This window comes from Epinephelus moara, chromosome 18, assembly GCF_006386435.1.
Source record: "Epinephelus moara isolate mb chromosome 18, YSFRI_EMoa_1.0, whole genome shotgun sequence".
Taxonomy (NCBI): Eukaryota; Metazoa; Chordata; class Actinopteri; order Perciformes; family Serranidae; genus Epinephelus; species Epinephelus moara.
Genome location: NC_065523.1, coordinates 16,769,138 through 16,794,638, shown reverse-complemented (window position 1 = coordinate 16,794,638; position 25,501 = coordinate 16,769,138). Strand labels below are relative to the sequence as shown.

The 25,501-nt window shown below is 40.5% G+C and overlaps 2 protein-coding genes across 3 annotated transcripts in view; both read left to right on the top strand.

Moving 5' to 3' along the window:
- Nucleotides 1–16,885, top strand: part of plcl5 (phospholipase C like 5) — an 80,431-nt gene extending 63,546 nt beyond the window's left edge. The window contains exons 5-6 of one of the 2 annotated variants that reach the window (XM_050069491.1): nucleotides 9,693–9,802; nucleotides 14,964–16,885. In XM_050069491.1, the coding sequence (XP_049925448.1) occupies nucleotides 9,693–9,802; nucleotides 14,964–15,416 (563 nt within the window). In that variant the 3' untranslated portion in view covers nucleotides 15,417–16,885. Of the gene's footprint in view, nucleotides 1–9,692; nucleotides 9,803–10,192; nucleotides 10,333–14,963 lie in introns of those variants that run through there. The other variant, XM_050069492.1, reaches the window with a different exon arrangement.
- A 1,710-nt stretch (nucleotides 16,886–18,595) lies between these two features.
- hcrt (hypocretin (orexin) neuropeptide precursor) lies at nucleotides 18,596–20,711 on the top strand. The gene is made up of 2 exons (XM_050069157.1): nucleotides 18,596–18,748; nucleotides 20,108–20,711. The coding sequence occupies exons 1-2, from the start codon at nucleotides 18,665–18,667 to the stop codon at nucleotides 20,471–20,473; spliced, it is 450 nt and encodes a 149-aa protein (XP_049925114.1). The 5' UTR covers nucleotides 18,596–18,664; the 3' UTR covers nucleotides 20,474–20,711.
- Nucleotides 20,712–25,501: the final 4,790 nt, after the last annotated feature.

Here is a 25,501-nt window from a genome sequence, read left to right as displayed (position 1 = left end):
ATATTTAAAAGGTCAAAGGTCAGCTTCACCATGACATCATAATATTCTGCAAAAACACTTTTTCTGGCCATTACTCAACACCATAACCCAGGAACAGAAGGGCAGGCATTTGGACGGATATTGAATTGGTGACGCTAATCATGGGTGTCCACCTTGGACATTGGATAGATCTTCTGTGCTGCTGGTTGAAGATGTGTGTGAGGCATTCATATTTTAGAATTTGTAGCTTTTTGCAGCAACATCCATATTTGAAGCATCGTCAGATGTCATAGCTACATATGAGTCTGGACAGACATGGATGTAAACTGCAACTTGACTGGTTTGTGGAGGCATACAATGGCGATGCGGTAGTTCTAGTTCATTATTTTTGATCAATAAGTCAGGGGAAACATTTTGAGCATATTTGAATATGCTAAATATGCCTCCCAAAAAAAAATTCATACAAGTATACATATTAAATTACTGCCTTGCTACCGCTCCAGACCTATTAAAAAGCTTACTAGCTGGTGTATACATGGAATGCTATGTGTTTGTGTGTTGTTGTGTATGATAAACCCCTAGAGTAGACAGGGAATGCTCACTCACTCACTGGCACATGCCAAACCAATATCCTGAGGCCGATAAGCCAATTTAAGCCCGCTATGCCCAGCATTACTCCCTGGTGTCACACAGAGGCAGGCATATGCTTCACTCACCCCACCACAACAAGCCAAGCTGATATTCGTGGTGTGCAATTACCCAGGGATGTAGGTTGAACGCCGGGGCTTCAATCACAGAGCTGTCCCCTGGCTCCAAGGTTCCCCAGCCTAGAGCTGGAAGCATCTTCAAAGGCGATGACTGCAGAGTTAAGCAGAGCTTAAACCCCACACAGCCACAGCCACACTCACAGCGATGTCAGTAGCTGGATACCGGAGGCTGATGCTCAGCTTACTGCTGCTGTCTGGTGAAATCTTGTTCTTCCAAAATGTCAAATTTCCAGGAGTTACAGTCACAAAATCCGCCTTGTTTTGTGGCTGGCAAGTATGCTTGTTCAAAGTAATTAATTTTGAAAGGGCCTGTAAAGCCCAGGGGTTGAAGCATTTTCTCAAAGATCATGTAATGCTTACAATCCAATTTAGGTGAAAACATGGTAATTCCTAAATTTTAGAGTTACAATGTTTTTTTTACACAAGTGCAGCATTATGTAAGAATGATACAATGAGGCAGAGGGTTGGAGCGACAGCCCTGAGGGGCCTCAGCTGCATGCCAAACATAGCACTTTCCCTATCGCCCACTCCCACTCCCCTGCCCCCAGCACTAACACACACGCCTAATCCAAACTGCCATTCTCAAACGTACATAACTGCCATTTCTGTTCATTCATGCTTCTGGACATTTGTTGTAGCTAATGTAGTTTTGACTGTGATATGTGAGGCTGAAAAAAAAGGAAAAATGTATTGTACAAATAGCATAGTGCTGTTTTCAAACAGGCTGCCAGAGGAACAGATGCCCCAGCACTGTTTACCAAAATCCAATTACTCAACTTTTTATGTGTAAAAGGGCTACATAATGTAATCTATTGCCTCAAATCAAAATTGGGAAATAACAATTCCAAACATTTAATATAATTTAACCTTGTTGGCCTGAGGGAATATAAAGTTTTATCAGAATACAAAACATGTTGTACAATTTTTTCTTCTCAAAATTGTTATAATCTTTCCTTTCTTGTTGCTAGTGTTTAACAGCTCTGTCTCCATCAACACATGCAAGCAGAAAGTAAAAGCTATTGTGCATTTATGATTACAGAAGCAAAAATGTATCTGTGCATGCAGTTCTTGAATATCAATTATAAGCATTTCAAGATATGAAAAATGCTTAATCGGGAAATTACTATTCCTCATGCTTCCTCCGTAAGTCAACATTTTTAGATCTGCTATAATAATCTCCCCCCTGCGTTAATAAAGTAATTACTTTCTCATATTAAATCAGACACCTCTGTCCCGCTCCTCCACTTAGAGTGCTCTTTGTTCCCTCCATCTGCTTCTTGTCTCATCAGGTCCCTGTTGTCTGTATATCAGCTGCTGCTTTTGCTCGCAAACATGCAGTCCATCAAGTTTTAAAATATGTATCTTGTCCATGATGAAATGTCGAAAAACAACTAGACTCATATATTTGTATAAGTTGTGCACTTACATTATCCCAGTCATTTCTAATGTTCAAACCCACAGAAATCTGTCATTTTAATCAAGGATACAGTCATTTGATCACTGTCGCCTGTCAGAGGCGTCATATCCCCTTTGAGCATGCGTCAGGGTCATAAATTGACTTTTTATCCAGTTTTGAACCAAAGTTATACAATACGCTCTTTAGATGTTGGTCATTTTTATGCCTACATGACAGCGATAGACATGGCCAGAGGCATTATGTTTTCAGGTGGTCCCTCCGTCCCGTTCTCATGAATGTGACGTCTCAAGAATGCCTTTACCGAATTACCACTTGGACTCAAGAATGTACTGATTAGATTTTGGTGGTCAAAGGTCAAGGTCACTTTACCACGTCTGTCCAATTTTCATGAACATGATACCCCAAGAACCCTTTGAGAGAAATTTCTTCAAATGGCACAAATGTCCACTTGGACCAGGGATGAACTGATTAGATTTTGGTGGTCAAAGAAAGACCATAACTAAAAAAAATTCTTACACTAATTATGACAAAATTTCACACAAATGTGTAACAGGATAAAATGATGAAGTGATGACCATTTATACCCAAAAGGTCAAAGGTTAACTTCACTGCGACATCATAATGTTCTACAAACACATTGTCTGGCCATTATTCAGCATGATAACTGAGGAACAGAAGGGGCGACATCTGGTACTATACTGAATTGGTGACACTAATCATGGGTGTCCATCTTGAAACTGTGCTCATGGTACAGATCTTCTGTGCTGCCGGGCTGAAGATGTGTTTAAAACATCAACTTGTTAGAATATGTAGCTTCTTTTCAGCAACATCCATATTTGAAGCATTGTCAGTTGTCATGGTTACATATGAGTCTGACAGACATGGATGTAAACTGGAATCTGACTGGATCACGGAAGCATACAACCATGAGGTGGTAATTTGAGTTAATTATAGGCTATGTTTTAATTGAATGATGGATTTTAGTCATCAAACGTCTGGACCTTAAATTATCAAAGAAACAAGCCAAGCAAACATTAGCGGCAGCTCAGCTCCACCCCCTGCCAAACAGTTTTGAAATAACTCTGATTCTTAACATGTAAGTGCTTTCCTAAGTGTTTCTAATAATTTAAATCACTGGGTCTGTTTGTTTTGGAGAGAAAGAGACCTTTGCAGATAATTTTGCCCCCAGAAAAACCTCCTGAACAATGAACGCCGAAGTAATCCTAACCAGGAGAAACTGTCTGCAATCACAGCATTGCTCCATCTTTTGTTATTTGTTTTGACTGAGAGACCCCTAGTGGCAGAAAATTATACATTGTTCGTTAAAGTGTAGTTTTTAGTGTAAATGGAAAATTAAATGCATTGGCTAACGGTAGCCCAATTAGAAGAACTAGATTGATTGTTTTTTGTCATTCTTGAAAATTGTTGAGCTTCTGAGGAAACTTGTATTGTTCAGTGGGAAACTGCTCTAAAATCTGCTTGAACTTGACCTTCATCATGCTGAATATGTGACAAATAGAAAGGTTGAGTGGGGTTGAGCTAAGCTACTTCAATCTCATTTTACAATCAGTGGATCTAATGAAATGCCATGCAGACTCACCTGTCTCCCTACGCAAATGCAACAACAACCCATTCTCCTGTATCCTGACTGGGCTCTCCATCTTTCTGTCATCTTTGTCTTGTTTAGCCCATGTCTTTCTAAGCATTTTTTATCCTCTTGAGAGCAGAGGACACTGGGATGAACCCATGACTTCCCAACAGAATGCTGCATCTTTGTGATGGCTGGCACAACATCCCTTTTGATAGACTGACAGGCACTGAATGCATCCTTCAGAAGCCATCTCATAAGCCACATGATTATGTAGAGACTGAGGATGACAATAGCAACAGCCTGAACACAGACAGAGAATCAGAGAGTGGAGGGATACGAAAAACGAAATGGTGGATTTGCATGGAATAGAAGGTTTTGTCCCTATGATCGATCCGGAAGCCAAAGGTATAATTTTGGTGTAATGGCTGTGTGGGAAGTGGAAAAAGGTGCTATTAGAGGACAGGCTGTCAGCATTGGAGAGAGAATATGGGATGGAGTTGGATGCGTGTCTGTGCACGCTGCATCTAAGCTCAATTTAAGGCCTTTGATTGGACCTGACACGTTTGCCCTAGCTATTAAAAGTGTGCTCTGCTCATCAGCAAAACGCTGTTGTGACAAAGCCATAATCACAATGACACACTAGCTGTGATCTGAAATGAGTGACCTGAGCTAACCTCTTACCTCCTAAATTACCTTTTGTTTTGAATTTAAGCAACTTGGAATGAGTGGCACGTTGGCGGATTCACCTCTCACACAGTGTAGGGTATGAGAAATGATGATGCGGGACAGTTTTGGGTTGCTTTGACTCTTATATCCCTCCTCCCTATCCTCTTTCCTTCCTGTGTTCAGTTTATGCCCAGTCATTATTGCAGCTAATCAGTTTAATTTGGGCAGTGAAGCTGACGTGTTGATGAGGATGGAGAGGTGCTGGATGATCCCCCATGGGCACTATTGATGGCTCGCCATCACACACATCGCTAATGGGGGACCAGATAGACAGCTGGGATGCACACTCCGGCACCTCCAGATGCTACCACTGCGTGTTTGTGTCTGTGCCTGTACTCTGTACACTGGCTTATGTGTCCGCATGCATATCTAATCTGTTTGTGTATGGAGAGCACAACTCCCACTTCCTCTTCTAACCAGCTTTAGCTAACCACTAAGTATCTCAACAGTTTTTCTGAACATTTTAAAGATGTATTTCACTGCTGGAAAGATTGTCTTTTTATAAAATTTGACTGTCTATGCAATAGAAAGACACAAATACTTAAGAAATCAGTGCTACATGACTGAGTAAAAGGGCTGTGGCATTTGCTTTTTCTCAAGAGGTAGAAAACCTACAACTACCACAATGCACAATGGTGGCAGAATGCAGCTTATTTTAACAATATAGGAAACAGTACAGGAGCTGGCTGGTGACAAATTATCATGAATTACAGATAAACTGTAAGCTAAAATGTTTATTTGAAAACACAGTAACAGAATTTTGGTTCATATTTGATCAACACTGCTTACTTTTAGCGTTTATTCTCAGTATTTTCAGCCTCCGTTTTTACAATACAGGAAACGTGGCACCCACTTCCTGTTCACAAATTCTCATATCACAGCCAAACAGTGCCCTAAAATGTTTATGTTTATGTTTATGTTTATTTTATTTAAGAAGGGACAGTGCACATTAATTAACATGATCACTTAAGTCACGTAAATGTGCCAGATTTAGCCATACAGGCTCATTTTCAATATGTTTCGAAAGACATTTTAGGTGATAAAAAGGCAATATAGTAACAGAATCTTGGTTTGTGTTTGACCGGCGATGCCTAGTTTTAGTGTTTGATAAGTTTCAGCTGAGTTTGAGAGAGAGGGGTAGCTCTTTTTGTCAGTCGACCTCTATACTCTTTGTGTCCATAGTTGTGGACATCAGAGACCATTGATAAACCAAGACTGCTCACTTGAGAGTAATTTCCTGTATCTGTATCCCGCCCCTTCAGGAGACTAGCAGTAGGTCTTCAAGTCTATTCAATCCATTGGGAGAAGTGAACAGGAGCAGGATCATGACCGATGATCTGTGTGATGGCATGCGTCATGACCAGGAAGTAAATATTGTATCTATTTTTCACAAGCCACATATCTTCTTTAGCAACATACTTTTGCAAGATCTGGCAACAACTGGGTTAATATCAGATAGACTATTAAGCTCGCAGTTGAAAAACGAGCCACGAAATAAGGAACAAACATTAATTTGTTCTGTACATAGTGTTGTGTTGTTTTTAATCTGCTTTCATGCATCCACACAATGTTCACAACAATTCAAAATGAGGTGGAGGTGGCGAATTTGTGAATCCTAGGATAGCAAAGGAATGGTCCACTTTACTCTGCCTTATTCTGCCTCTGATTGGCTTTCCCTGACATTCTTACCCTAACTCCAATCAATCCCATTCCACTTACTTAAACCTAGCCACTCTACCCAACGAAGGCAACAAGTACCAGCCAGTCATGGGGAGCTTAGGGCAGGTCATTCCTTCCCTATCCCAGGATTTGCAAATTTGTGTGGGGGTATGCGGGTGAGAGATGCCTGCGCCTACTTAGGAGACCAGAAGTGTATACCATTACATATCATTGTTGCAGCTTGCAATGTGTTATCTGTTATTATAGAGTATCTTTGAAGGCATACAAAAATGCAGAAGCACAAGTAGTTTGAGCAACAGCCGCAGAGCCAGCGAAATTCCACTGGATGTTGCAAAAGAGGTTATCCAGCAGATTTGAGCTAGAAGATGAGCAGGGAGAGCTGGGTGCTGGTAATATGAAGGGAAGTTTACTACAGTTAATTTACTACCTATATTGTTATGATACAAAGCTGGTTGAAAATCAGCAAAGTATCCCTTCAGATATATATATTTCTGAAAGGCTGAGAAACCCCTTGGAGTTATAGATGGTAGACCTGCTACCTTAGGGAGGAGTCAGGACTTAATTAATTTATTGATACAACATGCAACTCTTTGCATTTTGGAAGTTGTGAGGCATTCAGGTGTCTCATTTGACTATAGCCCTGCAGCCTGCCCTGAACAGGTGCAAGCTCACTGTACGAGTTAGGGAGCTGCTGCATTTTCTGCAAGCCTGACTGTGCTTATTTATTGATGACTCTCTCCTGTAACTGGCCACTCCAACTTTGTTGGTGTGAGTCTATGTGGAGTCCATTACTATGGGGATCCAAGGAATGATGGCATTTCCCTTCCTTTATCTTCCCTGCCTTTGTACTGTCATTGTTTTCCAGGCTCATCAGCTGCTGGAAAATCCCATCCTCTGTTTGCAATGATGATACTCTGCCTGGGCTCTGCAGTGTGTATGACTTGATAAATTAATGACACACTGATCTGGCTATGTGTATCTCCTCCTCAGCCCCTTTCCCATCTTTGTTTTCATCATTTCTTTTCATCAGATCCTGTTTGGATATTCTGTTTGATTTTATTATTTACTTATCTTCCTCTCTCTCTCCCTCCCTCCCTCTCTCTGCATGTAGCTGTCTCATTTTCTGTGCATGTGTATGTGGAGCATAAGAGGTGCTACTGCAGTACTCATTACAAAGGCAAAAAAAACTGCTCTATGCAGAGACTGTGAGCCTTTACTGAGGTGTGTATGTGGTTTTGTGGCTGCATGTGTGTGTCTACTCAGAAAAGACATGTTGTCCCCTCTGTCTTCCCGTCTGTCTAAGCACCCCCCCCCCCAAACTTACTCTTTCTCTTTCCAGTAGAGGAGCATCGCATAAGATCCCGTCTCATCTGTGAGTGTGCTAGGGGGCCACATTTTGTTTATTATTGTTAGTTTAAGTGACAGTAAGGAACGGCAACTGTGTGACTGTTGGGGGAAGGAAATGCTTAATAACTGGGAAATTAAATGCTTGAAGAGGCTGTATTGCAACGAGCCGCCTCCAGCTAATTTCATCTCTTATTCAGCTCTCTGTCTGCTTTTCTCCCCAAGTCCTGCAATCGCCTTGGCTCAGCTCTGCACCAGCAGCAGCCCATTAACTACACCAGATTACAAGATCAAATCAGCCCTAAACCCTGTTAACACAACTTTCAGGCTCAGAGAGAGATATTCCGCAATGGCTCTACATCAGCAATTATATGGAAATTAAAGGACAACAGGGGTCCCGGCTCTTTCTTTTTAAGGGTTGAGTCTGATGTGCACTGAAGGCCAGAGATCATATTTTCTGCATTTGCTTCTTGACCTCTTGATCTGTTTTAAGTGTGCTGCAGATTATTTTGGAAAATTGTTCTTGTTTTAAGTGTCAAACACAATTATGTCAAGTTGCCTGAGTTACATTTGCATATGTTTGGTGTGGTTCAAAGACAACTGGGTTGAGATTTGTGTTGAGGCGTACAGCAGGGGTAGCTCAGATGATGTGAGTAAAGTGAGCTGTGGCTTAAAATACTGTATTTCTGATTGTTTGGGTTAACATGGATTCATGGTACCTTCAAATATTTAACTATAGTTCTCTACACTGACCTTGCCTTGATGCTTTTAATCAGATGAGCAGGCCCATGCATGTATTTGTACATGTGCACACACGTTTGGAGGCTTTTGTGCTTTTGAGCTCTGATGCATGCATAAATTTGTGTAGAGGGAGACAATGTAACTGCAAGACTAGATATTTTTATCATGCAAATTGTAAGCAGAGCATTAAATATTAAAACAAACAGTTTTATTATTCAATATCATATAAGTCTGTTACATACATATTATTCAACAGAGCTTGTTTTGTAAAAACACTTGTCATACACATCATACTTGTGACTGAAAAGAGCTGATGACTAGAATAAATGATTTTTGATGATGGGCTTTTGTGCATTATCGCATATTATGTGCCTTCAGTGTCTTTGCAGTGAATCAAAGCAGAAGGTCAGTTGTCAGGGACAGACTGACAAGCAGGCTGAGACATACAGCTTTAGGAGGAGTTTGTTCTTAAAGCCCAGAGGATTAGTAATGGTCTGCGTGGGCTAAATTAAGCCGGACCTACTGATAGACTAATTAAAGGTTAGCTTGCGTTGCACTACTTCAATCTTTTTACCCATTAGCAATGTGGCACATTGTATGGTGAACTGCTTTTGTGGCCTTTGAGATGTGCATAAGGAGCTGGCTAGATGTCTTTTGTTCTGCAGACTTTGTGTTGCACAATGCAAAAATGAAAAAAGTGAGCCTTTTAAACCTTTTAAGGATTAAGGATCATTTAAAATATTTGGAATTTTATCTTCCCTACTAAAAATGCACTGTAAGTTAAAAAGGTATTTTGATGTCTTGGCATTTGTATCTTACAAAAGAACATATCTAGAGGAGGTATGCACTCTCTGTTTAACTCCTGCTCTTAAATACGACCATGCTGTGGCTCATCCCTACAATGTACAATAGGTCTGTAAGTAAGAAACAAGAAATACACATAGCCTATTTGTGTACATGCATATGCACCCCTTCATGAATATACAGTGTTTTTTTAAATTCTCTAAATAAATTATATTCAACTTTGTTTCACTCCATATTTTTTGCCCTGGTAATTCACACTCCACCTTGAGGGTATCCCAGCTGACATTGGGTGAGAGGCAGGGTACACCCTGGACAGGCTGCCAGACAGTCACAGAGCTGACACATAGAGACAGACAAACATTCTTTCTCACATTCACATTAAAGTCACCAGTTAACCTAAGCTGCATGTCTTTGGGCTATGGGAGGAAGCCAGAGAACCGGGAGAAAATGCACGCTGACATGGGGAGAACATGCAAACGCCACACAGACGAATGTAAATACAATACTCTAAGACAGACAATGACTTTTTTATATGTCATTTTTTCATTGCGGTCCTTTTTTTGGCTTTACTGACCCAAATCTAATATTGTGTGTTCTATTTATAATTCACACATCATGTGTCCGTCTGTCCTTCTGTGTGCAGGTCTGGACTTCCATGAGGACCTGCATCGCATTGGAGCAAAGGAGGGTCTGAAAGGCCGCAAACTTCAAAAGGCCATGGAGAGCTACGCCTGGAACATCACTGTCCTCAAGGTGAGATAGACTGAACCACACCTGCTGGCATGTGGCCTTCAGCACAACAAAAACCTGTATAATTTCACAACATACCTCCAGCCTCTGTAAAGCACTGACTAATACCTTTGATTGATGTCAACATGTGAGATTATTTTGGAGACTATAATCAGCTGAATAAGCATTCCCAGATTCTGTTGCTGTGATTAAACTACATGGTGTCTTAAGAAAGCTCTCTGGGCTAATTGTATTTGCCTCATCTCTAATCCCTTAATCTCTTAATTAATTACTGTTGATGCCGAACACTGTTTTATTTATTTGCTCATAAATGTAACTGTCTTGACGAGACATGATAGGATTGTTCATACTTGTTTGTAGACACACACATGCCATGCTATTATTTCTCATAAGGGTACATTGGGTCCCTTGGACATGCCTTGAAGATGATGCTCAGCAAAAGGCTTTCTTGTCTATGCCTGCCCCATGACACGGTGAGATAAGGTTTCCTAATGCCCTTGTCTCGTTGCCTCTATGAACACCATTGGTAATACCAGGACTGATAAACACCACATGCTGCTCAGACTGTGCTCTGCACAGTGGGCCTGTTTTGCTAAGTAAGGACTGAGCAGCCAGGATATTTTTATCTCAACTCATCACCCTGAAATCATTTAGTATTGAGTGGAGAAGCTTCCTTGGCTGAGCTTTTTGCTTGAGTGCCAGGTTAGGTAGATGTGTGACTGCTTGATGCTTCTTTGCCTTTTCGTGTTTGCCTAGATAGTAATGATTAGGGCTGCAACTAACAATTAGTTTTATCAATCCTTTGTCAATGAGCTGATTAATAGGTTCATCTATAAAATGGCAGAAAATAGTGAAAAATGACAAGTTCCCAGAAATCAATGTGACAGCTTAAGATTGCTTGTTTTCCCCTATTAAGTGTCTGAATAGATTTGATTTATAATTATAGAAAAGAATATTAAAAGCGGCAAATTCTCAAATTTAGGATGCTGGAAACAAAAAAGTCAATAATTAGATCAAAGGAGAAATGACCAAATCAACAAATCTGCAGGTCTACTAACTGGGCAGGCAAGACACTTGGCCTCTGAAATGCTCCCAGTGTGGTTTGGTGCTATGCGGTGGACGGAACAAAACTGGGTCACAGCTATGGCAGCCGAACATGGTGCAGCTTCACCCAGTGGAATTGTTCCCCCTAGCTTAGTGAAGATGGCGGTGAAGATAGCAAAAACGGGTAGTAATTCATCTTGTAATGTGCCTAACTTCAGTGGATCATAACATATTGGGTATGGAGTTAATCTGCAGATGTTCTGCTTCAGATTCAGACCAAACTTGAAAGTCCATTTTCAAGCCATGACAAAGGCCAACATGCCAACATGTTGCCCTCAACAGACTGTTAGGCTTGTTGATTTTAGCTGAGCCGATTTCTAGAAAACTTTAAGAAGAATGAGGAGTCAACAGTCAGGGACGGTATAAAATAGTCAATAAAACAGGTTTTTCAACAATTGTGAATCATCACAACAACGAGAGGTCCTTGAGCCTACAGTCATAAGTGTGCACACAAAATATAAGGCTGATTGGTCCTGTAGTTTAGGAGATTAGCTGTGGAGAGAGAGACCTAAATGGTTAACAGATTATCAGATTTGTTTCCCCAACATTTTTGACTCATTGATTAACTGACTAGATGTCTCAGAACTGGTGAAGGTTATGGCTATAGCACTAAAAATGTTCGAAGTATTAATGTTCCTGCTTTGTTTCTTGCACTAATACAGCAGTTGTATGTGCAACAGCCAGATTTATCTTAATTAAGCTTCATAGCACTCTGTGGAATTGCGAAATGCATGTGCTTAAATAGCATAACAGGTGGGCACCCAAACATAATCCCTTCTCACTCACACTCCCTGAACTCCTCCCATCCCTGCCTTGTCTGTCCAAACACTCAGATCCCTCTTTCGTCCTTCCCCAGTCCTCTAATTTCTTCGATAAGCCACAGTCTCTACATGAAGGCATCTTGGCGTGCACATGACTCCTCCTCCTCCTCCTCCTCCTCCTCCTCCTCCTCCTCCTCCTCCTCCTCTTCCTCCTCCCATTCTTCGGTTGTAAAGCTGTGTCTCATACTGAACATTTGGTGAGAGCCTGGTGCATGTTTGCCAAGGCTGGCAGCCATGCGCAGTTATTTCACCTGTCATCCTCTTCAGATTCTCAGCAGGCCTGGAAGAGCTCGCTGGTAGATGGTGAGGAAGCTGTGAGGAACTAAGAGTGAGGGAGAAAGACTTGTGTATTCTCCCTGTTTCCAACTCCCTCTTCGCCCTCACTTTGACAGTTACAGTCACATCAGAGCTGTCATGATGAATGTGGATATTTGCCCCATTTCTACCGGTGATACCACCCTGTCACTCATCGTGCCTTGCTGTCAAGAGAAAAGCAAAACCAGAGAGACAGAAAAGGAGGCTTTGAAGCAAATGTCGAGCATATTGTAGTTGCTTTTTAAGAAGAATAACAGGCTCCAAAAACATGTTGATTCTTGTTGTCTCCCAAATCACTCACCATTGTCAGCTTCCACTGTAATTAACTGTTGTTTTAGGCATTGCATTACATAACTAATCGCGCCTCTGCTAAAGTAGCTTAGATTTCCAATATAACGCTGGCTCCCTTTTGTCCTGCCAGCACACATTTTATGTTATTTTACTCTCAGTGACGGATCTTACTATAGGCAACATAGATAACCGCCTCAGGTTCCTCCCAGCCTCCCACCCCTCGAAAATAAGGGGAATGGTGGAGTGTATGTGGAAAGCATTATAGTAAGAGAAAATAAAAAGGCAAAAAGCCATCTGGGGCACAGTACAAGAACAATAGTTGTTTATTGAGTCGATTTGTTATTAGCTATATGTTGGGGGGGGGGGGGGGGGTTGCACAAGGGGGAGCTTGCCTAAGACGCTAATTGTGGGTACGGCACTGTTCACCATTGAGCTCACATTTATTTTGTTCTATATACATGATGATTCAAATACGCATTTATTGAGTCCATAAATAATGGTTCAAGTCGAGATGCATGGCTCTCGGTCCTGCTCATGCTTTGCTGTTACATACCACTCTTTATCTAGGTCTACCACCTCAAAACAATACACAGTAAAGGCTGGTTATTGACTGTCCGATTTCTATCAAAGGGGTGGACTGATTTTGGTAAACAAGTGGGGTATTAGGAGAAAATTTAATGAGGATATAGTAGTGGGATTTGGTGGCTGCCCTTGCTGGGGCTTAGCCCCCTGTGGATAGTTTTAGGCCAGCTGTAGGGGTGAATTTACCCAAACACAAGAGCTGTTGTGATTTGGCTCTTGCAGCACAGAACTGTCTTCTCACTGTCTTATTTTATGCCTGGTGAGTCATGACTTACATAATTTCTGTTTTTTTTTTTTTTTCCTTTTTCAGATATATGACTTATTCATGCTTGTGTTTTGCGTGCTGGAGTGGCTCAGGTAAAAGGCCACTTGCAGCATATTAACGTCACCTGGGAATAGAGCGTTGGGGCATTGTGTGCAGGGCAGCACCTTTACTCATTTTGCAATATGTCAGAGTGTGCTGCGCCTGCCTTTCAACATTTACAGTGCACTTTTGTGTTGTGCAGTACCGGTCAGCCTGTGCCTCCTCATAGGGATGTTAACTTAACGAGCTGTCAAGGTGGGTCAGACTGAGTCCAGAGTGAAGATAAGAACTGCTTTCAACTTGCTTGTGAACAGATGCTGGAGGAGTAAAGAAAGTGTTAGACCGGACAGGCTGAAAGAGAGGGGTGTGTGCAGCAAGGCTGCAAGGCCTGAGGGTAAGAGTGAAGGATTTTAAGACTGTAGAGGTGGAGAGAGTTTATAAAAGCATGTGGTCAGATATTTCCTTTTTTTGTTTGGCCAGTTCTAATAATATAAGCACCTCTCACACACAAATAACCGCCTGTGGAGAAGACTCCACCACATTTCCACATGGCAGAGACAGCTAGCTTAAGGTGGCAGGCAGCCATGGCAGTGGCCCAGATTGACTTGACAGTGCTGTAAAGCAGGATGCCTGGCCTGACCACTTCCTCCACATATGGCAGGGATTCGTCTCTGGGGTGCTCCCAAATAAAGAGCAGAAATGTAGTATAACATTATCACCATATGACAGCACTATTCACCAGCTGAGAGGAGCAGTATGAAGGGCTGGCATGCAACCAAAGGCCTTCATTGAGTGGCTTCATACTGCCCCCTTCTGCATCGTATAAGTTAATGCACTAAGGAGAAATTGTGCTGTACCACTTCTACCTGATTTTACCCCCTTATTTCATCTTTATTTAACAAGGTTAAGGTAATTTTGAGATGAAAATCTTTTTTTAGAAGAGATCAGGCCAAAAAAAGGTAACAAAGAACAAGATCACTGGTTTCCAAACTTTTCCTTAAAGGACCCCCTTTGTGTTGTTGAGTAAACTGACATATTTTATGGATATTTCATATTATATTTATTGCAGAACATAAACAGAACAGAACAACTGTACAATTAACTCAAACAGTGAATACAATAACTGCAGGAAGTTTGCAAAACGCGTGATTTAAATTAATTTTGACCAGATTATTTCCTCGGAATGTTGCATCAAAGATACATTTTTCCTGATATTTTAAGGAACTTTTTATAGTTGTTTGTCTGTTTATGATTTTTTTTTTTTTTTTTTTTTTGGACAAATTCAGTGTTTTCTTCTCCCTGACACTTCGCCGTTGTTCTTATTGCTCTGTGGTTGTTTAAACTGTGTGCTTTTTTTAATGCAGGACAAGTCTGTTTAGCAGAGAGTTAAGCTCTGTAAATATTGTGTTCAGGTCTTCACTGTGCCCTTATTCTGTGAGATTTTCTAAGATCTGTATTTTGAATGATAATGTAAACTTTAAAAATAGCTACTTATTTATTAGTTCTTTTTAAAGTTTTCTTACACCCTTTAAAATCCAGAAGGCCTTGTGACCCCCTGGAAAACTTTGGCGAACCCAAGTGGGGGTGGCGACCCCAGGTTGGGAACCAGTGAGTTAGATGATATTATCTAACTCAGATACGTTTAAAAGGTTTCCTGCTATTTTTGTTGCCTTTAAATCTGATATGATTGTGTGTTGCTGACAAAGCGGCCTTTCTGTATATCTCCTTCTATCTGTCTCAATCTCAGGGCCAGGCAGACCTGCTGAAGCACGCTAAGAGTGAGGCACTGGACACTCTGCGTCAGATCCACTGTGCAGCTCAGTCCTGTGGTCTCAGCAAGAATGGAGCAGCTTCCCCACAGCTCCAGCACCATCCTCACTACCAGCCACAGCAGGTCCAGATGCAGCAACAGCCTCAGGCCAAGGCCCACCCACAGCCTGTACCACTGCACCCGCCCCAAATTCAGCCCCAGTCCCAAACAGCACCTCAGTCTTACCTCTATCCCCTTCCCCAACAACATCCCCAGCTACCAGCTCTTCCTCTGGTTCAAACTGTTTCGAAACCGCCTGCCTATACCCAACCCCCACCCCTCCCACAGCTCCAGTTTCAGTTCCAGAGCCAGCAGCAGAGGGCAGCAGGACCTCTGGATGCCACCCCTGAGAAAGAGATGGTCAGTGGCGATCCCACGGGATCCTGCTGACCCGCAGCCTGTGCCCACAGAGAATCCTACCCAAAGCGAGACAGAGAGCAGGAGATGGAGAAGGGCGTAGAGGAAAAGTGGGAGGCCAGTATCGAAAGGGAGATGGAGGAGGTGGCCGAGAGAATTAAGGAGATGATGATGGTGAGGAAGACTCGTCGTGTTAGGAGTGAGACACAAGTCTAAAAGAGGAGGTTTGATTTGGCCAGAGGGCTGAAGGAGAAAAGATAGAGAGACCTCACACTTTAATTACACATTTCTAAACAGAATGGAAAACTGGAAAGATGATGTTTACTTTTCTCTGCTGTGGATTTGGAAGATAATCTTCCATCTGAGCCAGAAAGTTTAGGTCTCTTCTGTCTTCTCTCTTGTGAAAAGCCAAAAGGGTAACAGCTGGTAACAAACTTCTGGTGTGTGTTTTCGCTAGGAATGCATTCGGTAGATGGATCAGTTAGATGTCTCTCTTTGGGCAGTGCTAATTACACGCCCCTCCATTATGTACTCTAGCTCTGTGGGTACAGGCTTTACCTCACATTGGCGTTTTCTGCCACAAATTTGCCTTTTCATTTCCAGAGACGTCTCGGCATGTCTTTGAGGTTTGTTTTTTTTTATTCACACTCTTCCTCTTCCATCTTAGACGTAAAGATAAGTGCAAACCTTCACTCCTTTTGATGAGGAGGATGCCATTTTCATTTTAAGTGCACAGTGTAGAGCAGCTCAACTAGGCTGAGCTCTGTAGGCGTCACTCACAGATGTCCATTTCAGCACAAATCAGGAAGCCATAGAGCCAAAATAGGAAAACAAACTGCAGCTGTTGATGTTTTCAGTCACACTGATGCTCTTCCTGCATCCTTTGCTGGTGTCAAGCCCCCACACATCTCCCGTGTCATTCCACAGGATTTAAGTTCTCCGGCAATTCCTGCACTTTCCCCACAGGGTCTCCTCATCTCTTCCCCAGGGGCTGTGTGTGATGTTACTGTACGTGAGTCGGTGTTTTGGTCCCCGGGGTGGAGCTAGCCCACGTCCGTAAGCTCACCAGCCAATCACAACTGGAATATTTGACCTTGCTTGTTAGAGGTCAACAGGAACATGGTACTGCTGTCAATAAAAACACAAAAGTGAATATAGATGTAAAGTGTATGTAAAATGTATGAAGGGAACATATACTATATTGCTATAATAATTCTTGCAGACACAGACATTAATGATTGATATTATAATAATTGTTGTTAATTCTATTGATATTCTGATTCTTTTTTTAACATTACTTCTGCATATACAGTGATTTGACACCTGTTGGTCTGTGGTACAGATCAGGACAACCAGTGCACGTGGGACAGGAGGGAGGGATCACTGGTTAGTGCCACAACACAAGGGGCAAACAATAACCTGACATGTGTTTCACTGCAAAGTGAGTGTGGATTCTGTAAGAGCTCCTTTAAGTGGCCCATTAAAACTGGCTTCATTGTTTATCCTGTCTCCTCTTGTTCATTTCTTTTTAATGATGTTGAAATGGGGATACATGGAAGTATAATTTACGAGCAGTGGTGGAGGAAGTATTCATATCCTTTACTTAAGTAAAGGTACTAATACCATGCTGTAAAAAATACCCTGTTACTAGTAAAAGACCGGCATTGAATATGTTACATAAGTAAGAGTGTATAAGTACAGTCAGGAAAATGTATTTATAGGTCCTTTGTGTAGTATTTAGGGGTATATATTGGCAGAAATGAAAGAAAATACAAGTGTATTTTCTTTAGTGTATAGTCACCTGAAAATAAGAATTGTCGTGTTTTCATTACCTTGGCCGTCTGTATCTACATAGGGAGCAGGTCTTCGTACACCATGTTGCACCACCATACTTCTACTGTAGCCCAGAATGGACAAATGAAACACTGGCTCTAGATACAGTCATTAGCATTTTCACGTCCGCCACCCGTCTGTGACGAGCCAAACGGTATCGTAAAACCAGATTTCTAACATGAAACTGCTTTATTCAGTGTTTTTACTGGTTTAAATCATTGGGTCTGTTTGTTTTAGAGAGGAGGAGACCTCTGTGGATAATCTGGCTCCCAGTTAAAGCATTCTGAATGTCTGGATCTTAAGTCACCACATTACAAGAATGTTAAATATGCCTATTCTCTGTCAGTTGACTTTAAAGTCTGCAATAAGTACCTGTGCTGATATTTTACTGAAAAAGATTTCAGAGACTGACTGTGAGTGAAGTGACTGATTCGATTGCATTCAAACTGACATCACCAGCTCTTCAGAGCATTTTGAAAGCGGCTTTCACAGTGAACCTACAGTAAAGCAATCAATAAAGCCTTCTAAAAGCTTTATTGATTGCTTTTGATGCACTACGATGCACTGTTTATTCTCTTGATCTTCTCCTCTTATCATTAAACAAGAAGGAGGCCATTTATTTTATTATAAATGAGTTTGTCTATTTAAAGCAATGCTTCCTGTTGTCCATAAGATGGCAACAGATATTAACGTAAATTAGGATGTGAGGACCAAAAAGATGACAAACAGCAATCAGAAAGTCAATAATTGCTTTCAAGTGATTTTTGTCATTCTGTTACGTTAACCTCTGAGTGTGCCAGTATTCTACAGTTTACAGTCATGTGGGAGCACTGGAGTACCCGGTCTCCCAAAGGAATATAGCTAAAGCTTTCTATATTTTCAATTACGATAATCCTTTCTGAAGTTTTGGGGTCCTTTTTAGCTGTGGACCTATGTAGTATATCAATACTGTTTATCACATTGGTAAATATGATGTAGGAGCAAGACAAAACTGGTCTTGATATGTCAGTATGGCGCCTTTTGTACGAGAGAATAAAGCCCATAGAATCTTATTAAGCATGACTTTTAAACGAGGTTGTCATTAGCACCGAGAAAGGGCATCCGGGCTTCTTTAGATATATATTTATGTTCTGGAACTCGTAGGACACATCAGCTAATTGACTACCGTCCTTCACCACTCATCATAATGGTATGTCTTCATAAACTTGTGGCACGCAGCCACAAAGAAATACCTGCAGTTCATCAAAGGTCCAGAGAAGTGTCTTGGAGATGATCCGCTGAAGGAGACTAATTAATGGCAGCGAGCATGACATCAACCCCTCAAATGAGCAAAGAGCAGAATGTGTGGTTTCGTGTCAGGTTTGTGGTTGGCCTGAATGACGTCCACTGGTTTGGACGCCACAGGACAATATAAAGGACACTTGTTCTTTCCCTGGGGAGATAAGAAGATGGCTTCCCTTCATACAAGCCAGAAGATGCCGTGGGTCCCCACCAACTTACAGACAGCTGCTGGGAAGGACATGTCTAACAGGGTAAGACAGCTTCAGCTTCATTTCTTTAACATGATGAATTTGTAGTTTTTAAAGATGCCTAAGGGTGGTTATTCATTCATGAGTTTGTTTGTGGTTTGTGGTCTTTCTCATATCCTTTGAAATCCTCACCTGGACAGAGGCAGCTGACTTAAAGGTGTTTTAATACATTTGTGATGTTGATTTTTATTCAAAGTTCCAGTATTTATGTAAGAAAAAAATGTTGCATTTATTTTACTCCTGACATTGTTTCACCATGTCACTGTGATCCTAAATTCACATGGTGAAATCATAATATTGCATTTACAGGGAACTGTCGTGCATCCCTTTCTACAAAACATCTTTTCAGTCAGGGGGTCAATATGGATCATAATTTAGAGTATTAAAGACCTCATTTATTTGCCGTTACTGGGGATCCTTAATAGAGCAGCCCAGATTATTATGGTATGAATTGAAATGTAACAGATTTGTTAGCTAAACATTCATTCTGTGAGGTTATTAATGCTGTTTATGCCACATCCCTACTCTAAATATGTTATATAACTTGAAAATAGTATGATCAGACAATTCTTGCCTCTTTAGGTGGCAGAGTGAAAATTAATCATCCACAACAGTTGTTGTGATGTGGTTTCAGACTAATGAAGACAGATGGGGAAAAATAGATAGAAAAAAAGAATGTAAGCTCTAGAGGATGAGTTTTTTTCCTTGATGACTGTCATGTTTTTTCCCAAATGATGTACAGATTTCTCGACATTCTATCATCTGAAATGGCTTGAAAATAGAGCATATAGCTGCAGTAAATGAGACAAATCACCCAGGGGCTGCATGCCGTCAGACCCCCTAGGTTTGCTCTGAATATTTACAACATCTGGCTCTGCCCCTTTTTTCTATGTCATGATTGTGCTTTGTATTATTGTCGACATCTACGGATAATGGTTGCAGATGAGCCTATGTGCCATTCTGTTCTTATTTCTCTAAAAATAAACAAAAATAATTTGTTTAGTATTTTGACAAAATGCTTAGTCATGACTATGCCCATATAATCAATCAAGAACTTTATAAAAAATGCACTCTGTTAGATGGATATGATTTTGTTTACCATGCATATGTGGAATAAATGTCAGTATGATATTACTCGAGATTCAGTAACACTTATCCTTTATGTATGGATTATCCTAACAGTTGCTCGTGGTGATACTCTATGTATCTTTGACCAGAGGTTAGGGGTTTATTTTGTATATGAATCAATGTCAGCATCCACTTGTTGGAAATTCAGTGACTCATATTCACTGTACTTTTTTTTAAACTATGAGCTCTTGTATCAATTCATTTGGGTGTAAACGAATCTCTTTTGCCCAGCAGAAAGTCCTGGTGCTGGTTTTGATGTTGCTGCTGTCTCAACTGGCCTGTGATGCTCACAGCGTGTCTGAGTGCTGCAGACAACCACCTCGCAATTGTCGCCTCCATGTGTTGCTTTGTCGCTCTGGCAGCAAAAATCTGGGGGGAACACTCACAGGAGACGCTGCTGCTGGCATTCTCACCCTGGGTAAACGGAGAGAAGATGATCGCTTGCAGAGCCGACTCCACCAGCTCCTCCAAGGCTCCAGGAACCAAGCAGCAGGGATCCTGACAATGGGCAAGAGGACTGAAGAGATGGGTAGAGAGCAGTACATAGACTGGATGACTCAGTCAAGAACCTTCACGACGCCACTGCCCGTTTTAAACTAAATACCTCATGGTATAAACAAAAGACTCTGTTAAAATCTAAGTGAAAAAATAACACCTATTTGGTTACCATTATTACACAAAATGTGTGTTATTTGCTCATGTAGAAATAATTTTGTGATTTTGTTTTTCATTGTGCCTTTATGAATGTGATGCTCTGTGTACTGGCTTATCAGATGACATTAGGACAATGTGTAATTTTGTAAAAAGCATTGTGGTGTAATAAAAAATCTAAAGCTGACATGTTTTTAATTATTCTTCTTGTGTGGGTTTCGAGGGTCAGAACTCAATATTTCTTACATTTTCTATGACGAAAGTGTTCAAAATCTGTCAGCAAGCTCGTATCATCGAAATATTTGACAAGATTAAAATGCAGTAATTATTCTATTATGGTTAAAGCTTATGTTGTATTAACCATGAAATGAGAATCATGTCACTTATTATAATTCTATTTTTTATACAATTTCTTTATCTAACAAAAAGGCTGCAGTTCAGATAACTTCAAAATCTTGTAGAATAACAACTTCATGACAGAGGAAATAAAATAACTTATATATATTTATATTATATTTTATTTGTCGATGCATGATTTACTGAAAAAAAAGAATAGTTGGTTACATCAGAACAGTTACTTAAAAAAATTAACTGTTTTGTGTGGTGCACTACGGACCATATGCAGTGGACAGCTATCATGTCTGTGTACCAGGGCGTTATTTTCTGTCTGTTTTGAGAAACTGTGACATGGATCTCAGTAGCTAGTTGGGATTAAACTTTCCTTCTAAAGAACATATAATTATTTTTCCATAAATCTGGCAGTTGCTAAAAAGTCCACTTCTAATGTTCAAATTGTGTTATGTAAAATATTGTTTTTCCATTAACACATTAAAAGAATAGTTCATCCAACAATAATATAAATTCTATATAGTATTCACTATAGTATTGACTATCAGGAAATTCGGGAAGACCCCTGAACAGCTGGTTCATTCCAGGCCAAACTGTCAGGTAATTTTTTTATTTCTGATGTCAGTGGTTATGGTCCTCGTCTGTGTATGGTCCATAGTCCAACCTGCTGCTTGGCCTTCACAGGCCCTTAGGAGAAGCTGTCTTTGTAGGCTTTTTCCCAGAAAGCCCTTTTAACAGAAATCCATTCCTTTTAACCCAAACCACAACTTTGTTTCTAACCTTAACCAAGAGATCCATTTCTGGCAGAAAAAATTCTCTCAACTGCCCTTCATAGCCACAGACAGCATAGAATGGAACATTGTCTGTCAGACAGCACCAATCTATGACTATTAACACTGAGGGAGGATACAAGCGCCCATCTCACTTTGGACTGATCCTCATTTTTGTTGAAATCTGATTGGTGTATTCATCTTCACCATGAAGAGTTTCTTACTTACAGTATGAATAGTGATAATCTTACTGCAATGTTCTTGCATTAAAAAGTGATCATCCATGTGTAGCAGGGTGATTCCAATAATGCTCCCTTTTACACCCACATAGCCCCTGCCAAGCCATTTTTACCTGGCCGGTCACTGCTGCTTCACAAACCCTAGACCCTGGATGTTTCACTGCTGTTTCTGTGCTCATTTATTTAGTAATAACATCCAGGCTGTACTGTTGCCTTGGCTGGTCACCTGCATGCAGATAAGTATCCCACGACACTTAGGTGTGTTCGTTTGCAGTGAGTGTGTATTTGTGTGAGCTCATGGCCTGAGGGGAGCACGTGGTGAAGTAGAATTGGATAAAATTAGTCCAAATTAAAACCTTTTTATTTTCCTTTGTAGATTAATTATCTCTTTTTTAATTTCAGTCGCTAGAACTAGCATAGCATATTTGAGACCACAATATTGATGTTTTAAATCTGAGTATCTGCTTCTTCATTTTATTCAGTTTTATATTAAAATTATTATTTTACATACATTTTTTAAAAAATATTTTTTGTACAATTGCGCTTGATGCCATGTCTTGGCCTAACTTTCTTTAAATGTATCTGTGTGTTGACCTGTAGGTGACAATAGGTCTTGGGGGGACCCACGTTAAGGGTTTAACAGTGCCTTATCCTCCAGTTGGGCGGGTCACACATGGAAGTCTTAAACAACGATCATTAATTCAGCAAGTGTAAATACAAACACTCTTTTTTTGCTGATAGATCCGTGCTATCAAACACGTCAGAGCAAACGATTTTACATATATCTTTATCTTTACACACACAAGGCATCCTATTGGATAGTCTATCATCTCTATCACTATCCTCCTCACTTTTTATCATATCAGCACCATCTTGTGTTCTACTTTATTCCCACACTGTGACGGACTTACTCTCTATGAGCAAGCTGTACTAGATTGTCTCTTAATACGTCCATAGTTTCCACCTGTGTAAAGTTTTTGTGGTAAACATTATTAAATATTGAAGAAAGGAGCAGAAAAAAAGAATGTGTGGGGCAGAAAAATAGGAGCTATGAAGCAAAGATGTTGGTGCAAGATGCAGCTAAAGCTTGTCAAACTAACAGATCTTTACGTGGCCAAGAGCCAAGGTTGCTGTGGCCACTGTTAGGCCACTGATGACTGCTGGACTGCTCTGAGGTTTGAAGCTGAGATCAGGGAGGACAGTCTCCATTTGTTTGGGTTTCCTGAGGAGGTGTAAGGCTGTATACCTTAGAGATTGTTTGTGTCTGTCTCCCAATATTTGCTTTGACTTAAATGATAAGCTGCTTGTTTTTATGCCTTATTACACACACCAACACAAAGTTTTTATTTGCTCTATCTGTAGGATAGTTTTTTAGAAAATTATATATTGATAAACACTTATTATCAGAGTGTCCATCTAAGTGTGAGCATTTGTAACTATTTTAGCACTCTGACTGACTGTATATGTTGTGGTTGGCAGTAGCATACTGTACCTCAGTGTCCCAGCTCACCTAGGCTTGCCTGGCCTGGTATTGTTTTGATTCATTGCAGTGGTGAAGTGTGAGGAAGCAGGTGCTAACAAGACAACCTAAAGTGTCAATAAGGTCTTCAGCATCATCAGAACCTCCTTATATTGTAAAAAATGTATTATTGTTAAAATTTTCTGCTCCCACCCTTTGTGTGCTTGCATGAAAGGCCTCTCCATCTCCATCTCAAAGTCACAGTGTTTGTTTCCCCCTTAATATTTGTTTCCTCCAAACCAAGACACACCAAACCGATGTTGTAGGACAAGAGGGTCATCTCCAGTTGCCATGGCTTGGCCAAAAAGTTGCACATGAACACACCAAACCAATAGCCAATAAGCGCGTATGTTCTGCACCTTAGAGGACATATTCCTCCACACCAGCAGACAGTGATCATCTGTGATCGTCATTCAAAAAGGAAATCCAGAAGACCTTCTTGACACTAGTTAGCCAGTAAGCACATTAACAACACAATCCAATATTGAAAGAACAGAGCGTATCTACCATGTGCCAGTAAAAATCTCATGTGCTGAGCTAAACTGCCAATCAAACTGATTGCATTTGCTGACGGGCTCTGTGCTGTGCTGTGCTGGGGCTGATTCAAAATGCTGAATCAGCGGAAAAAAAGGCCGTCTAGCACCGATGATTAGATTATTCCTTGGAAATGCTTTGCTTATCAGTAGTTTAGCAAAATAGTTGTGTTTGTGATGAATACAAGATACTTGGATAATGCTGCACAGGAATTTTCAGAAGGTTTTTTTGGCATCTTGCAACCTTTTTGCTGTCTCTCTTTTGACTTTTGTCAAAATCTACTTGCACTGATATCATTTTTCTGGAGCTCTGCTCTCCTTAAAACCTATACATAATGTTTGTACAGTCCCTCACACTGAATCAAAGCCCAGCAACTCTAGACTTCTATTTCAATCTAGTACAGCTTGGTCATACAGTAGGAGTCCATCACAGTGTGGGAATAAAGTAGAACACAAGATGGTGCTGATATGATAAAAAGTGAGAAGGATAGTGATAGAGATAATAGGATGCCTTGTGCATGCTGTATAAAGGCAAAGATATGTAGAATTATTCCACCATCACGTCCGTTTGCTCTGACCTGTGTGTGGTACTGTAGCACTGATCTATCAGCACAGCAGTGTGTTTGTATTTACACATGCTGAATGAATGATTTTTGTTTAAGCCTTACATGGATAATCTCGGTGGTTCAATACTACAGTAAGAATATTACCATTCAGACTGTAGATATTCCTCAGAAAACATTTTTTTCACATCCTCTCATCCCAGTATTTAACGATTTACTTTTTATCCTACAGTGTATTTCTTTTTAAATAAAGCATAGTTTGTATTACTAAATAAAGTTTCTCTCAGATGTCATAATAACACCTGCATATTTCAGATCTGCTTTTTGAATTGAACTGACCATTGTTAAGGCCTCTGCTTGTGCTCAGTGTGTTTTTGCTGAGGGGTGCTTTATTATGCTGAATGGGTTTTTTCTATCCACAGGTAAATCATTTTCTGATCATTTTACCAGCAGTCAACCTTTTGTGATATAGGAGCATTATAGAAAAATAATAAGAAGCTGGAATTACTGTAGCTGTTGTGGAAATGCTCGTGAATTGAGTTGCTCAACCAAAATCAAATTTAGCTTTAATGGCCAAGTCAGTACGTACACAGACACGGAACTGACTTTGTGTCCTCGATGTTTATTCATAGAAATAGACTTACAGTTGAAGCAAGAAAAACAAAGGTGAAAATAAACATTTAACTACTATGTACGAATATTAATATATGCAAAAAATAATCTCTCTATATGTAATATAACAACACAATCAGGAGAAAGCTTACGAAGGACTCTTTAGCTAACGGTAAACTATGCTAACACATATAAGCCACATGAGAACTGCAGCTGAGGAACATGTTACATCAAGCAGCCATTTTCAATCAATCAATCAATCAATTTTATTTATAAAGCCCAATATCACAAATCACAATTTGCCTCACAGGGCTTTACAGCATACAACATCCCTCTGTCCTTATGACCCTCGCAGCAGATAAGGAAAAACTCCCCAAAAAAACCCTTTAACGG